This window comes from Eubalaena glacialis, chromosome 13 (assembly GCF_028564815.1).
Source record: "Eubalaena glacialis isolate mEubGla1 chromosome 13, mEubGla1.1.hap2.+ XY, whole genome shotgun sequence".
Taxonomy (NCBI): Eukaryota; Metazoa; Chordata; class Mammalia; order Artiodactyla; family Balaenidae; genus Eubalaena; species Eubalaena glacialis.
This window is the reverse complement of record NC_083728.1, coordinates 72,766,164-72,781,070: the sequence shown is the minus strand read 5'-3', so window position 1 is coordinate 72,781,070 and position 14,907 is coordinate 72,766,164. Positions and strand designations below refer to the sequence as shown.

Genomic DNA, 14,907 nt, shown 5'->3' with positions numbered 1-14,907 from the left:
TTCAAAACTGAAGTCATATACTGAAACTTCATGTAAGCAAATTATACTTGCTGGTTTATATATACTCATAAATACATGTAAGTATCATTTATAGCAACACCCAAATCTTTATTTTGTCAACTCTAAGGCAATAAATCCCAAAGGACTACTGCGTTCTACTTGCCCTTGTCATATTCAGTAAGGATATGTAATTTAGCTCTAATTTACAGCTAATGAGAGAATACATAGTAAAGTTTACAGAGGTATATTATTGAAAAGTGATTTTGATCCAGATATTTACTTTTAGGTACCTTGATTTTTAAGGATCCTTAGGTTCCCTCATGCTCTTATCTAACCTCTCTAGTATTTCAACAATAGCTTTGCTATATATTACTTTTTCATCAGTCTACAGTCAATAAAGAATAAAATAATGTTGCCACTACCCCCAATCTGTTGTTACCAGTGGACCAGGTTTTGTAAGTATCAAACTTTTCAGCAGCTAGCTGCTAGTTGGGCAAAGAATTCTAAAAAGTACTTAGAAAAAATGTGTAATTTCAGAGCTTGAAAATAAAACATTCTGATAACCAAAAAGATATGAATGTCATGTTTACATAAATCATCATAAACAAAGTTGTAAATATGAAATTTATACCTATACATTGTCATTGCTGTCACTGTACAACCTAATTTCTTGGGTTACTTAGAAGATATAAAACAAGGTCACTATGTAAACAATTATCCATTCAGGTTGCATGATTAAGCTCTTATTTATAATTCAATAATAACAATTTCATAAACAGTAATACTTTACTAAACGTCTAAATTTCCCCTATAAGATTATGTAATATGGCTCACTGCTTAAGTATGCATTGAAATGGGGTATGAAAAAATTCAAAGACTCACAGTTGCATTGAGGAAGCTAATGACAACTAGAAGAAATTTTATTCCATAAACAAAAACTAAATTTTCAGTTGTACTATTTGCTATTATACAGTTGTACTATTCTATTAAGAAACAACTATCTCATATATTTCAAACTTATTTTCAGCCTTTGAGACGAGACTAATTGACTCTCTATACTCCAACTGTAAAGCTTTACAGACCACTATATTCCTTTAAAAATAACTTCCGAGACTTCCCTGGTGGTCCAGTGGTTAAGAATATGCCTGTCAATGCAGGGGACACGGGTTCGATCCCTGGTCCGGGAAGATCCCATATGCCACGGGGCAACTAAGCCCATGTGCCACAACTACTGAGCCCATGCGCCTACAGCCTGTACTCTGCAACAAGAGAAGCCACCGCAATGAGAAGCCCGTGCACCGCAACAAAGAGTAGCCCGCCACTCACCACAACTAGAGAAAGCCCGCATGCAGCAAGACCCAGCACAGCCAAAAAAAAAAAAAAAAAAAAAAAACTTCCGAAATAAATGATTTTCACAGTGCGCTGCAGATATTACACTAATCTACAGAAGAACAGAAAGTTGGGGTCTGAATCTGCATAACAATTGGAAGTGCTGCAAGAGGTATTAAGCACATCTGAATGATATAATTTTTATTAATAAAAAACCCTCAACGACAACTTGTCTAAGATCAATTACATGGCTAGCAAATAGTGGGACTGGGATTTGACTACATGTTGATTTAGCCCCAAAACCTGTGTGCCCTTTCCACTATGCCAGGCTGCCTTTCACTTAGAAAACGTCTTTAGTCTGTTCCAGAAACATAAAAACCCAATGCATTCCTTGGTTTTGGTACTTACGTGTATCCCATTAAGCTTATATCACCACTACAACTGACCTCAAAGTCTGTCTTCCCAGAGACCTCCCCTCCCCAAGTAGGACTTCAGAAATATTCAATACAGACACATCATGTTGCCTTAAATCTTTTTTAGAACAAGGCAAGATATAAGTAAATAAATAACACAAATAATACAAAAGGGAAATATTTTTAAATTCAGATGTTTTGATCTTTCATATAATAATACTAACATTTGAGCATTTGCTATGTATTAGACCATGTGCTAATTCTTCATATGCCATATTTTATTTTCTCACAAGCATCCTTTGAGATAAATATATCATCCCCATTTTACAGCTGAGAAATCAAATTACATGCCCCAAATCATAAAACTCATAAAAAGGGAATCCAAGAATCAAATCTAGATATGTCTGACTCAAATCCCATAGGACCATTTTACTACACTGCAACTCCAATACAAACTCAATATTTATGAGGAAAGGGGTTAAACAACAACACTATTTTAGGACACACTAAGCTGAACAGTGGAGGACTGACGTATATGACTCTTACTATGCCAGCTTTGAAAGGGGCTCAGGCAGTCGAGTGAGGAAAAATTCAACAAGTCTGGTTGCGTCTAATAAATGCAACGGCAGTCATCACTCCGTAATATCTTTTTCGGAATTTCCTTCCTCTTAGATTTTTCCATTCTCTCATGGCTTCTGTCCATGTTCTTGGTCCCAAATTCCCCTTCTCCAAAACTTTTAGGCCAACTAGCTTACACCCTTCATCCTGAAGTGGCTACATCTCTGTTGATAATGGTAAAAACAGAGGCTTTCTGGAACTAAGGTTGTAAAGGGAATAAATGCTTTATTCAGGAAATATAATCTCATATTGGAAAATCTGGCCTATGCTGTGAAATTCACAGTATTATAAGTGATTTCAAGTTTCAAGTATGACCTGTGAACACTGTAAAAAGACTGGTCTTTGATTCTGGGGGTTCTTTTTGGCTGTATTGGGTCTTAGTTGCAGCACGTGGGACCTTTCTTGAGGCATGCAGGATCTTTCGTTGTGGTGCGTGGTCTGTTCATTGCAGTGCAAGGGCTTCTCTCTAGTTGTGGTGTGCAGGTTTTCTCTCTCTAGCTGTGAGGTCTTTGAATTTTTATTCAAAGTTCTTATTTGATATGTTGAAATAAATAATACTGATAATGTTACTTTTTAAAAAACCAAGGAGGACTTCCCTGGTGGCGCAGTGGTTAAGAATCCGCCTGCCAATGCAGGGGACATGGGCCCGAGCCCTGGTCGGGGAAGATCCCACATGCCGCAGAGCAACTAAGCCCGTGCGCCACAACTACTGAACCTGCGAACCACAACTACTGAGCCCGTGTGCCACAACTACTGAAGCCCACGCGCCTAGAGCCCGTGCTCTGCAACAAGAGAAGCCACCGCAATGAGAAGCCTGCGCACCGCAATGAAGAGTAGCCCCGCACAGCAACAAAGACCCAATGCAGCCAAAAAAAAAAAAAAACTTCCATTAAAAAAAAAAAAAAACAAGGAAAAAATTTTATACCACTTTACCATTATGAAGAAATGTTATTCTTGGAAGGGAAAGAAATTTACTGGCCCAAATTTCCATCAACTGATGAATGGATAAATAAATGGGGATATACCACACTATTTGGCAATAAGAAGAAATGAACTGCTGATACTTGCTATAATATGGATAAACCTTGAAAATGTTATGCTAAGTGAAAGAAGCCAATCACAAAAGACCACATATTGTATGACTCCATTTATATGAAATGTCCAGAATAGGCAAATCTACCAAGACAGAAAGTAGACTGCCTAAGAACCAGGAAGGTGGAGGGTGATGGCAAAGGCATCTGGGGTTTCTTTTTGGAGTACTGAGAATATTCTAAAATTGACTGTGGTGATGGTGGCACAACTTTATGAATATACTAAAAGCCACTGCATTGTACACTTTAAATAGGTGAATTTTATGGTCATGTGAATTATATCTCAATAAAGCTGTTTTTAAAAAAGAAATTTACTGGAAAAAGACTCAAAAGGTCATTGAAAAAGTTTTGTTAATGCTTTTTAAATTAAAGAAAAGCACAATCTCAAGATTTTTGCCCTCTTAGGTAACCCAATTCTGTCCTTCTCTGTAAGTCATGTCCAAGATGATTAACAAGACAAAGTTCTAGATAGGTTTGTTTGTTTAACAACTGATGTTACAGAGCTCCTTCACACCAAACCAACTTTGTGATTATTGAAGTTGTCACAGTTCAGGAGAAAGGGCTTATTATTTAATAATTTTCTAGTATTTAATAAACGGGTCTGCTTGGGAAGCTTGTAATTTTAATGTTTTAAACCAAAAGACTCCCAACTTGTAGGCTAGGATCTACCTAAAGATCTTGAACTCTTATGTGATAGATGTCAAGCCCACAGTCCCCTACCTGAGGTTTACCAGGATTTCCTGTGGAGAGAGGAGTGGGTAACAAAATGGGAAATGAAACCCTCCCCACAAAGTCTTTTATTTCCCCAAGTATCTGCCAGTCTTTGTACTTGAGGAAAAAGAAAATTCTTCCTTGCAAAATGCCAGCCATATCCTGGGTTTCAACCAGGTAATACTTTTTTTCCCATTTCTGATGTTTCTATCCATGAGGGGCGGGGTAGAGGTGTGGCTGTTAGAATATCTTAGTTTATCTGTGTCCCCTCACTCAATCCTTCTCAGATCAGGAGGAATGACTTCACCTGACTGACAGTTCAGGAGAAAAAACTGAACATTAAGTGGTCCAACTTTTTGCCTTTGGGAGCAAGTTGCCTAAAGGGAGCATTCATCTCTTCTGTTCTTTCATGCTGGAAGTCTTATAGGGCAGGTCCCAAGTCCTGCCTGGGATTGGACAGTTAAGTCTGTTCAATTTTGAGGCCCAGTAAGAGGAAGCGACTTGTCCAAGGATATAAGCCACATTCTCCAATATCCTCTATAAATAATAAATAATATTTTGGCTCCTAACTATCTTATTCTTTTTTTTTCTCAATTAGTTCAGAATATAAGTAGGGAAGAGGGTGTTATTGAGACTCCTTAAACACCCTAACATCCAATCTAAACAATTTTAAAAAGAACAAGAATGAAAGTAAAAAAATAAATAAATAAGGTGGCAGTCATTATATCTTTAAAAGTTTGTGCATAATCCGCAAGCTATTAGAACAAACTCAGGAAATGCTATCACACACCGATGAAAATTAAAGGAACATGCTTTCTCTGTATTTGGGCCAATACTATAAAAACTGCCGGTATGAAGCACGGTCCATAATCTTATGGTAATATAGTTTACTAGTTGGGATTTTAGGAAGTTCTTCTACTCAGCTTTTTGTTTTGGGATATTTCATTTCCTTTTGTGGTAGTTCAAGTAGAACCTGAGGAGTAGAGACACTAGAATATGGAGATGAGAGACTGAAAGAGGAGAAACAGTGATGGAGAAGTCCAAAGCCAAGAGGGAAGACAAATTTATTTGACTTACACTAAGCCTGGCTATATTATTCTTGATGTTTCTTCATTTCCAAGAATATCTAATAAAGAAACTGTGTCAGTTCTCACAGTAATAAGTTCTGAGCTTTAGTCTCAAAATTGGGATTCTGACACCTGTTATAAACTAGAACAGCAATATAACAATATCTAACTTTTACTGAGCACTTCTTATGTGTCAGGCACTGTTCTAAATGTTTTACATGGATTAACTCAATCATCACAACAACCTATTGAGATGGATACTATTATTACCCTTATTTTACAGAAGGGGAACTATAAGGAGAGAGGCTAGGTAACTTTTCCAAAGTAACAGAGTTAGTAAGTGATAAAGTTTGGATCTGAATCCTAAACTTTCCCTTACTAGTTTACTGCAGTGGTTTTCAAACTACATTCTACAGAACCTTTCAGCTCCAGGAGTTCTATTTTCAAAATATATTTTGTTCATTTAAAAAACTGCAGTAAAAACATCACAATCAAGACTTTTGTACAATGTATAATGCACCAAAGGGAATCAACACATTAACTTTTTGCTACCAGGTGAAGTCACTTTTATGCACATCTTAGCATAAAGCTAGTCCTGTCACCTCTGAGATCTTAACTGAACTTCCTGTAAATGTTTCATTGATTTGGAAAGTATAACTCTGCACTGATTTTTTTTTTTTTAAACTCAAGACTGGATCTGTCCAGGTAAAAGTGTACAGTGAGTATACAAGCTCAAACACTAGGCAAAGTTCAGGTGCATCTTATCACAATGCAAAAGCACAAGAGTGAACAAAGGAACATACCATCTCATTCATTTTACATTTTGGGGGCTTATTGTCTGACATATTTAGCCGTAAGAAATACGGGTTAGGGAATTCCCTGGCAGTACAGTGGTTAGGCCAAAAAAAAAAAAAAAGGGGGTTAGATACGATTTTGAAAAATTTCCCCCTGTTCTTACTATCTCCTCCTATTCCTCTTTCTAGCCACAGAATATTTAACTGAAGGGTATCTCGAGATGGCAGGGGAAACTGTTAGAAAAAAAAAATCACCTCCTCCACCCCGCTTCAGCCACACATCACCACTGTCACACTCTGGACCTTGTGCCCACAATGCCCTGCCCTTCTATTCTGCTGTATCAATCACTCCCAGTCAAGTCTTCAGCTCCACTGGGTCCAGGTCAACTATTCCACTGACCATATACCAACTGTTATTCAATGACCAATATACCGGCTTTTTCCTTTTTCACTTTTACTCTTTATCCAGCTAAGATTTCATGAGCCATCATTACAATATTTTGACTAACACCCTCAACACCTTTGCTCCTCTGTCATTCTGTTGCATGTATCTGGCAAATCCCAACCCTGAATGAAGCCTTCTATTGGCTTTCACCACACACTGGTGACAAAGTAGCTGAGCACTACCAGAGACAGTCAACAAAGCAGATCCGTTATCACACTGTATGTTCATGACCACTGACTTCAATGAAGTTTCCACACTGCTAGATAATCCTACTGTCTCTGGTTGGCATGCTTTCTCTCACAACTATTTATTTATTTCAAACATTTTCTACTTCTTTCAAACCTTGGACTTCTGTCCCTCTCATCTCCAAGGCAACTCACAGCGGATGACTTTGCCTAATTTGAAGGAGTTGTATTCATCCTATTCTTGCTTTCTTTCAAGTATAATAGAGCATAACATCTTCTCAGGAATGTTATTATGCTATTACTTATCTCTCTCTTCCCTCTCTCAACTCTATCTTTCCCATGGACATTTAGTCTATTTTATACATTGGGATTCCACTTGAAACTTCTTTACAAAAAAAGGTTTGCTAGAACAGTGAACCTCTTTGCCCCTAAGTATGTTAAGTCTCAAAGAAAGTCTCATAAAAGGAGTCATTGCACACATAATCAGGATAAAAACAACAACAGGTCATGAACTGGACATCACACATATAACTACAAACTAGTACTAACAAACACTGACATCACCAGCATTTTCAGAAACAAAGCCCATAGTTTCACCAAATTCTAAATCACTGATATTTTCTTTATATGCTTTACAGTTTAAAAAATTGAGATATAATTAACATATAACATTGTGTATGTTTAAGGTGCACAAAGTGTTTGATACATTTATATATTGCAATATTACCACTGTAGCATTAGCTAACACCTCTGTAGGGTCACATAACAATCATATATGCTTTACAATTAAGAGCTCTGCTAAAACTATATAGGCAAGAAAAGGAGCAGAAATTTTTAGAGTGTTATTTTAATAACCAGTAAATCTGATGGCATGATTTTGTGTTACTAGGTCTAGATGGGGGAGAGAACGCAGGAGGAAGCAACAAATGTCCCAGCCACAGCTTTTTTTAAGGGCTAAAAATATTGCAGGATAAATACAGAACCGTAAGTAATACTTAAGAAGTAAGTTTGACAGCATAGTGATACATTCTTACAACAAATTATTCATGGAGGGAGTCTGACATTCCCACCCCCCATTATTCCCTTCATCTGCACTGAACAAGCAGTTAGAAAACAAGCTCATTCCTTTATTCCCATCAGCTCTCCTGGCAGTTGTTACATTAATTAAAGGTTTGGTCTCACAGGTCTGGGTGAGTGTGAGTGAGTGAGAGTGTGTGTGTGGGAGGGTGGAGGGTGGCCCAAGCTGAGAAAAATCGTGCAAGGGCATTCACCTAGGATACCCTTCAGAAAGATGCCTGCCTCTTTCCTGAGGGCACCACCTTGTCTCTGCTGCCCACAGCTCCGTGGTGTTACAGCAGGCACTGCTACTGGGCTGCCTGCAACTCTAATGTGTTATTTAATTTTGAAACTACGATTAGGATCGCTAAAGCGTTTTGTGATGCGCTGGAACGAAAGATGCTCCATAAAATGAAGTTTATTATTAAGGTTATTACAGCTCTGGGGCCTAAAATAAAGCAAAATTATAACCACACAGACGTCAAAGGGAAACTCGGAAGCCACATGCATCTCAAACACTGCCAAGTGGGCAGGGGCTGGGCGGGGGCGCGGGCAGGGGGCTCTCATCCGGCGCCCTCCACCGGCACCACCGCTCCCGGCACCGTGAACCCGGCCCCGCCCGGACCTCTCCCCCGGACGCCGCTTCCTGGGGAGGGGTGGGGGGACGTCAGCGGTCGGACCCGACTCCTCTTGGTCTCTCATCGACCGTCAGCTCTCGGGTGACTCTCACACTCCATAGGCTGCCTCGCTCCCGGCCCCAGCCTCCCCGGCGGGTTTCTAATTCCTTCACAGGCGCCTCAGTTTCCTCCCGTCTCCCACCTTGACTTTTGTTTAAGTCCAGGACGAAGCTCGTTCCTCCACGGTCCCCCAGGTCGCCGGCTGTCTCCCCTCACTCTCCCTCCCCGGTCCAGGACCGCCAGCCCTGCCCAGGTCTCCTCGCCCCTCCACCACTTTGCACTGAGCCTGGGGCGCAGCTCCCCTCCGTCCGGGGGTCCCGCTAGCGACCCGCGCGTCCCCTTCGCCATCCCCTCTGCCCCTCGGCCGCCCGGCCCGGCAGCCCGGATCGCCTCTCCGCCCCCTTCTCCTCAGTCCGGCCCCCGCCTCGCACCCTCCAGCCCGGTCTTCTCCTCAGCCGGGTCTCCCTTCCCCTCCCTTCGCCCTCAGCCAGTCCTCCATCCGGCCCCGCTCGCCCGCCGCTCACCGGCGGACTCCCCGGTGTTGATCCAGTCCGGGTTGGCGATGCTGGCGATGGCGAAGATATCGGCGGCCAGAAAGAGACATCCTGAGATGATGGTCAGTTTATCCATCTCCCCGCCCCGCTCCCCCCACCCCCCGAGCCCCGGGCAGGCCGCGGCCTCACGCCTCCCGCCCCATGGGCCGCCGCCGGGGCCAGGAGACCCCGCGCCGCCGCCTCGCGCCCCCTCGGCCCCCGCGCGCCGCTCGCGCCCTCCGCGCGCCCGGGACCAGCAGCCGCGGCGCGGCCCGCACAGCCGGAACCGCCGCCCGCCCCGGAACTGCTCGGCCCGCCCGCCCCTCACCCGGAAGCGAAGCCGCGGCGCTGGCGAGGCCCGCTCCGGCTCTGGGCCGGCGACGACCCTGGTCTGACCTATCGGTCTTGCCCTGGCACGCGGCCCCGACCCTCCGGCCCGCCCGCCTGGGGCCCCGCTCCGCCCGACTTCTCCTCGGCCGCCCGCCTCGCTGTCCTGGACAGGGCAGAAGCCGCCTGTCTTCAGCAGGAGGCGGCCCCGAGCCCGCGGAGGGAGTCGGTGACAACGCCTTGTCACCTTGTGTTATCATTGCCTCGGCCGTATCTGTCAGCCCCGGGACTGCCCCTTTTAGGAAATGGCTATGGACACCTGCTGTGCGTCAGGCACTGTAGGTGTAGGTGCTGGGGCTGCTGGACTGGACCTGAGAAAGTTTTCGTTCTCAGGAAGCTTACCTCCTGGTGGGGAAGAAACGGAAACTGTTAAAAACTGATCTTTAAAATAAAGATAATGTTAGGTATTGATCTATTAATTAAGTTGGGGGTCGGTCTGATGGGGGGTTTAGGGGGCGGCGGTGGTACATAGGATGGTCAGGGAAGGAAGGTTACACGGAGAACGCCAGGTTCATAAAAACCTGATCTATGAAGATCTGGGCAAGACTGTTCCAGGCAGAGGGAAAAGGAAGTGCAAAGGACATTAGGGGAGCGGGCAAGGAAGAGGTTGGCCTGTTCAAGGAACCGCAATATATCCTGTGTGGCTGGAGAGTGGTAAGAAAAGACAGAGGTGGGCAGAGACCAGATGTAGGACTTTAAGAGCCATGATAAAGAGTTTGGATTTTGTTCTAAATGCAACGGGAAGGCACCGGAGGGTTTAGAACAGGAGAGTGACAAGGGCTTATTTAATCTGTAAAGAGAGTGTCGATTGTAGGGGGGAGGGGCAAGAATGAAAGCAGGGATACCAGTTAAGAAGCACAGTAGTCCAGGAGAGAGAGAAATGTAGCTTTAGGTAGGATGAGAGTAGTGAAGATAGGGAATGATGGGCAGATTGGATGTTTTGTAGGCAGAGGGCAGGACTTGCTGATAAACGGGGGAGGGGTTGAAAGAAAGAGAGGACTCAGGGAATGACTCCTAAATTTTTTGGCCTGAGTAATGGGGTGTTTGATGACACTATTTATTGGGTGGGATGTGGGGAGGGGCTTAGCTTGGATGGAGAAACAAAATAAACAAGACATTGGCATAATTTATTAGCAATACAAATGGTCTACCACATACAGTTTTGCTATCTAGTGGAGATTTCCTTTTCTTCCATGGCTCATGGACTAAATCACCATTAACCCTGACTTTGAGTCCAGCTCTTTCTTTCCCAGTTAGTTCCCCATGAGATGCTCATTTTCTCCATAAACGCCACCTAGGTCATCTCTAGAAAGACCTAGAAGAGTGACATCTGTCTCTATTTTTGGAATGCCTACATGTCCACAGAACTCAGCAAGTTTCAAATTCCACCAATCCAACAGCCTTGCAGAAGTGCACAGAGTTATCAGTATCACCACATAGATTGGGTAAGGAAGTTTGATTGCTAGCCTGCAGACTTTCCTGTCCAAACATTGGTCTCTTGTGGGGGGGGGGTAGTTTTTTTATTATTATTATTAAACCATTCATTTTTCCTCTGCCACAGAAACTGACACAAGCTGATTTATATGTTCCAGGGACTTAGACATAATGCGTATCACATTACTGCAGGAGGTTTCACTGTTTATTGTTGTTTAAACACTGGAGAAGTTTGGTGGAGTCATATTCTTGGCTTCTTTTTGGTGTTTCTGTTGCCAAGTAATAGAAGAAACTCCAGCTATACAGTTCTGAATTCTCAAATAATGTCCACTGATGTTCACTACTGGGCAGTTGATGATAATCCTAGGGTGAAATGTTGGAACATTTGCCTATTCTAACTCCAGCTAAGTGGAACGATGACTTGATTCTTGTGTTTAAACAATACAAGTATAAATCCCTCCTTCTACCCAGGCATCCCTTCCTGGTCCCTCCAGCCTTTGCCCCTCCACGAAATGTTCTAGATCTAAGATTAAAGCATAAAAACAACCAGTACACAGTTAAAAGAATTTAAAACATTCTTTTACCAGGTTAATAGCTGCATATCACTACAGACAATAGTCACCTATCCCATTCCTTACCAACCAGGATGTGGGGTGGGTGGCATGGGCAGGACCAAATACTCTGTTTACAGATTTCCCATTAATCCCATTAATTTGGGGCTGTTTTTAGCCCCAAATCTCATTCTTGCTTGCCAGTGTACCTAGTGTTTCAAAGTCTCAAGGCTCTCAGGACAGGACAGATCAATTCTGTTCTCCTATGTATCTCAATCTAGATTTTAGTAGAGGCAAACCCTAGGAGTTAGGGACAGGTGGTGTGATGGAGTAAAAAGAATACAGAACCATATTTTAGTCCCGCCTGTGCTACTGACTTGAACTTGGGAAAGTCATGTCACCTCTCTGGGCCTCTTTCCCCTATCTGACCAACAGACTCCCAGAGTCAGGCACTCTGCTTCAGTGATAGAACTTCCCCATTCTCTCACCCCTAAGCAAAGCAGCTAGGGCTTTTCTATTCAGAGAGAGGATGAGCCATGAGGCTACTTAAGGCAGAAAATCCTTGAGGACCTGGAAGAACATAGAAGGCCCCCAGGAGGGAGCTATGCTGGCAGCCTGAAGTCATAAATAGTCATTCTGTGGTTGTTAAAGGGCCATGAACAGAGCGTGCTTTATCGTGATGGATGGTAGGCTTCAGCCCAGCAGAGGCTGAATCCAAATGGGACCTCAGGGAAAGCTGTGGAGGGGCGTGTGCAATCACTCTTCTCTTTAAGGAGGATCTTTGACCTGACAGGATAGAGAACACACTACCTCCCTGGAGGTTAAGTTTACCATCCAGGCCAAGAATGTGGATGCACCACATGTGTTCACCTGGGGTTTCTGGGACTAGACGAAACAAAAGAGCTAAATCCAGAGGTTAATAGTTTGTGCCTTGAGCTCAAGTCTCATTTAGTCTCATGGATTGGGTTCTGTTGGAGCTGACTTGGAGACAAGAGATTATTGTCTACTGTGCAGGAAGTTTATTAGGGTGTGCTCTTAGGATCGATTCCTGTGGGGGAAGGGAAGGAAGCAGGATTGGACAGAGGGAGCAGTTTGACTGTGGTGCAGTCACAGGAGGCTTTGGCAGAGCCCAGGGGGAGCTCTGAAGCTGGGATGGCTGTTCTGAGATGTTCTGAGTTGGAGTAAAGGGGCCAACCGAGCCTTTGTATCTCTGCATGGACCAGTCATTGGATGTCAGTCATGGGGCATGACCTTGGGTAAGGCGGCTCTCCAGCCAAGGACAATTCCTTGAGAGAGCTGACAGCTGAGAGCAGTCAACCTACAACCTCCCCAAGAGCTGGGGCCTAGGTTCTCCTGTCCTGAAAGGGGACTAGGCATGACAGTGCAGCATTTGCAACAGTGCACCCATTGTGCTGCACAGATCCACTTGCTTCTTTTTCAGTTCTGAAAGCAGCACCTTTAGGACCCTGGTGGATGTCTTTTCCTGTGGGAAACTTATAAGAGGAAAGTTAGTGGGACAAAGTATAGCTCTTGCTGCTGCTGCTGCTGTAGCTCACCTTAAGGTGTAACTGACATAACATACCCTCCTCTCCTATCCATCCTAGATTCCTGTCACCCTCTGCTAGCACCTCTAGGTGGCTTATGGTGGGGTGGCCCAGACCTCCATCCCTGAGGGGGCTGAGCCACTGGTTGCCATATACTTCTCAGGCTGTGGCTACTGTTTTTGTCCATTTACTGTAAAATAGGCCAAAGGAGAACTAAGAGACACCCAGGTGGATCATGTGGGTGCCACATCATTCCATTTTACTACCGGTGGAAAACTGAACAATCTTAGTGCTTCCCTGTGCTGAAGGCTACGTATCCTTCTCCTCTACTGGGGATGGGGTCCTCATTATTATGTGGGCAGCGGGTCCAGCTCCAAAATCCCATCTTAGCATCTACTCTTTCCTGTTGTCCCTGGCACAAGCTGTTGCAGGTTGGGTTCTCTAGGAAATACTCTTGAGTTGCAGGACATTTATTGAGGAGTGCTCTTGGAACCCACATCTGTGGAGGGAGAGAAGGAAGCAGGATCTGGCAGAGGGAGAAGTCGGGTTGCAGTGCAGCCATAGGAGGACCTCAGCAGACCCTTTAGGGAGCTCTGAAGCTGGGATGTCCCTCTAGAGTTGTTCAAGTTGGGCTGAGGGAGCCAGGTTTTGTACCCTGCATTGCTCAGTCACTGGATGCTAGCTGCCCTGGGTAGGTGTGATCTTGGGCAAGGGGCTCTCTTCAGCTAGTGGCAGGGTTGGGGTGGAGGGAAAGGAATAGGTCCTTCAGTCCTGAAGGGGGAATCTGGGCAGCACAGCATCCATAACAGTTTGTATCCTTCAGCTCCACCAATCAGTGTGATCTTGGCATTCACAATAAAGAGTTTTCAGTCTGGGATGGAGGGAAGGTGGATGGACCCTGTGCCCCAGGCACTGATATGCTCCCCTCACAGGACCTTAAATGCTGATGTGCTTTATTCCTTCAAACTCTCACCATTCTCTACCGATAGGAAAATGGAGGAAAAGGATGCATTTTATAATAGAATTAATTTGGTGTCTGGACAGAAGCCTTGCCAGACTGGAGGAGGAAACAGGCGATCTATCACAAGGCGCTACCTGCAGGAGATGCCTTGAGGTTGAGAGTAACAGGGAATGGGATGACTCTTTGCATTTCCTCTGTCTCAGCCACTACAACACAAGATTTATCCAACCGGAAATCTGCCCTGGTTTACTGTCTGGGTAGAGCCACAGAAACAGCTGAATAAGCTGGGACCTCCCAGTTTACCATGGAAATCTATGCACACTAATAGGTGCTTGATTACTATTTGCTGAAGGCACGAACGCAAGAGGCTTTGCCTTTCGGTTTCATCAGCGTGGGGATGACAATAGGACCTACTACATTACATTGTTTTCTATTTCTTCTAGAATTTATTTTTGATACTTTATACTTTCCTAAAATTGTCCACTCCATCTGCTTTTTAAATCTAAGTTCCAAGAGGATACAGCCCTTACTTGTTTTGTCTACTGTTGTGTCCCCAGCATCAGCAAAAACCACAGAGCGGGCTTCCAGTAAATATTTGCTGTATGAGTAAACGTGTCTGGGGGAGGAAGTATTATTTTGGAAAAAAAAGAAGGAAGAATTAATTCCTCTCCTAATCGTGACTCATTTTTTTCAGGCCACCCTTGGCCTTTTCTTATTCAAAACATCCGTGAAAAAAGTGCAGTTCCAAAGCAGTTGGCGCGGTTGATATAACAGTATTTGAAAACACCATTATCGGGAGCGCAGCAGGGCATCTGTGCTCTTGTATGAACTAGCTATGATCTTCCTCCGTAGCCCATTCACATCTTTGAGACACCCTCCTCTGGGCTTCCTCCACCGTCTCCATTTCAGTTTCCCAAGAATGGGTGAGGGGGCTTCCCTGGCGGCGCAGTGGTTGAGAATCTGCCTGCCAGGGTAGGGGACACGGGTTCGAGCCCTGGTCTGGGAAGATCCCACATGCCGCGGAGCAACTAGGCCCGTGAGCCACAACTACTGAGCCTGCGCGTCTGAAGCCTGTGCTCCGCAACGTGAGAGGCCCGCGCACCGCGATGAA

At 44.2% G+C, this 14,907-nt stretch overlaps 1 protein-coding gene across 1 annotated transcript in view; it reads right to left on the bottom strand.

The window, feature by feature from the left end:
• The window catches only part of MOSMO (modulator of smoothened), a 56,109-nt gene extending 47,093 nt beyond the window's left edge, over positions 1-9,016 (bottom strand). The window contains exon 1 of the mRNA XM_061207857.1: positions 8,911-9,016. Within this exon, the coding sequence (XP_061063840.1) occupies positions 8,911-9,016 (106 nt within the window). The remainder of the gene's footprint in view (positions 1-8,910) is intronic.
• Between the last annotated feature and the right edge of the window lie 5,891 nt (positions 9,017-14,907).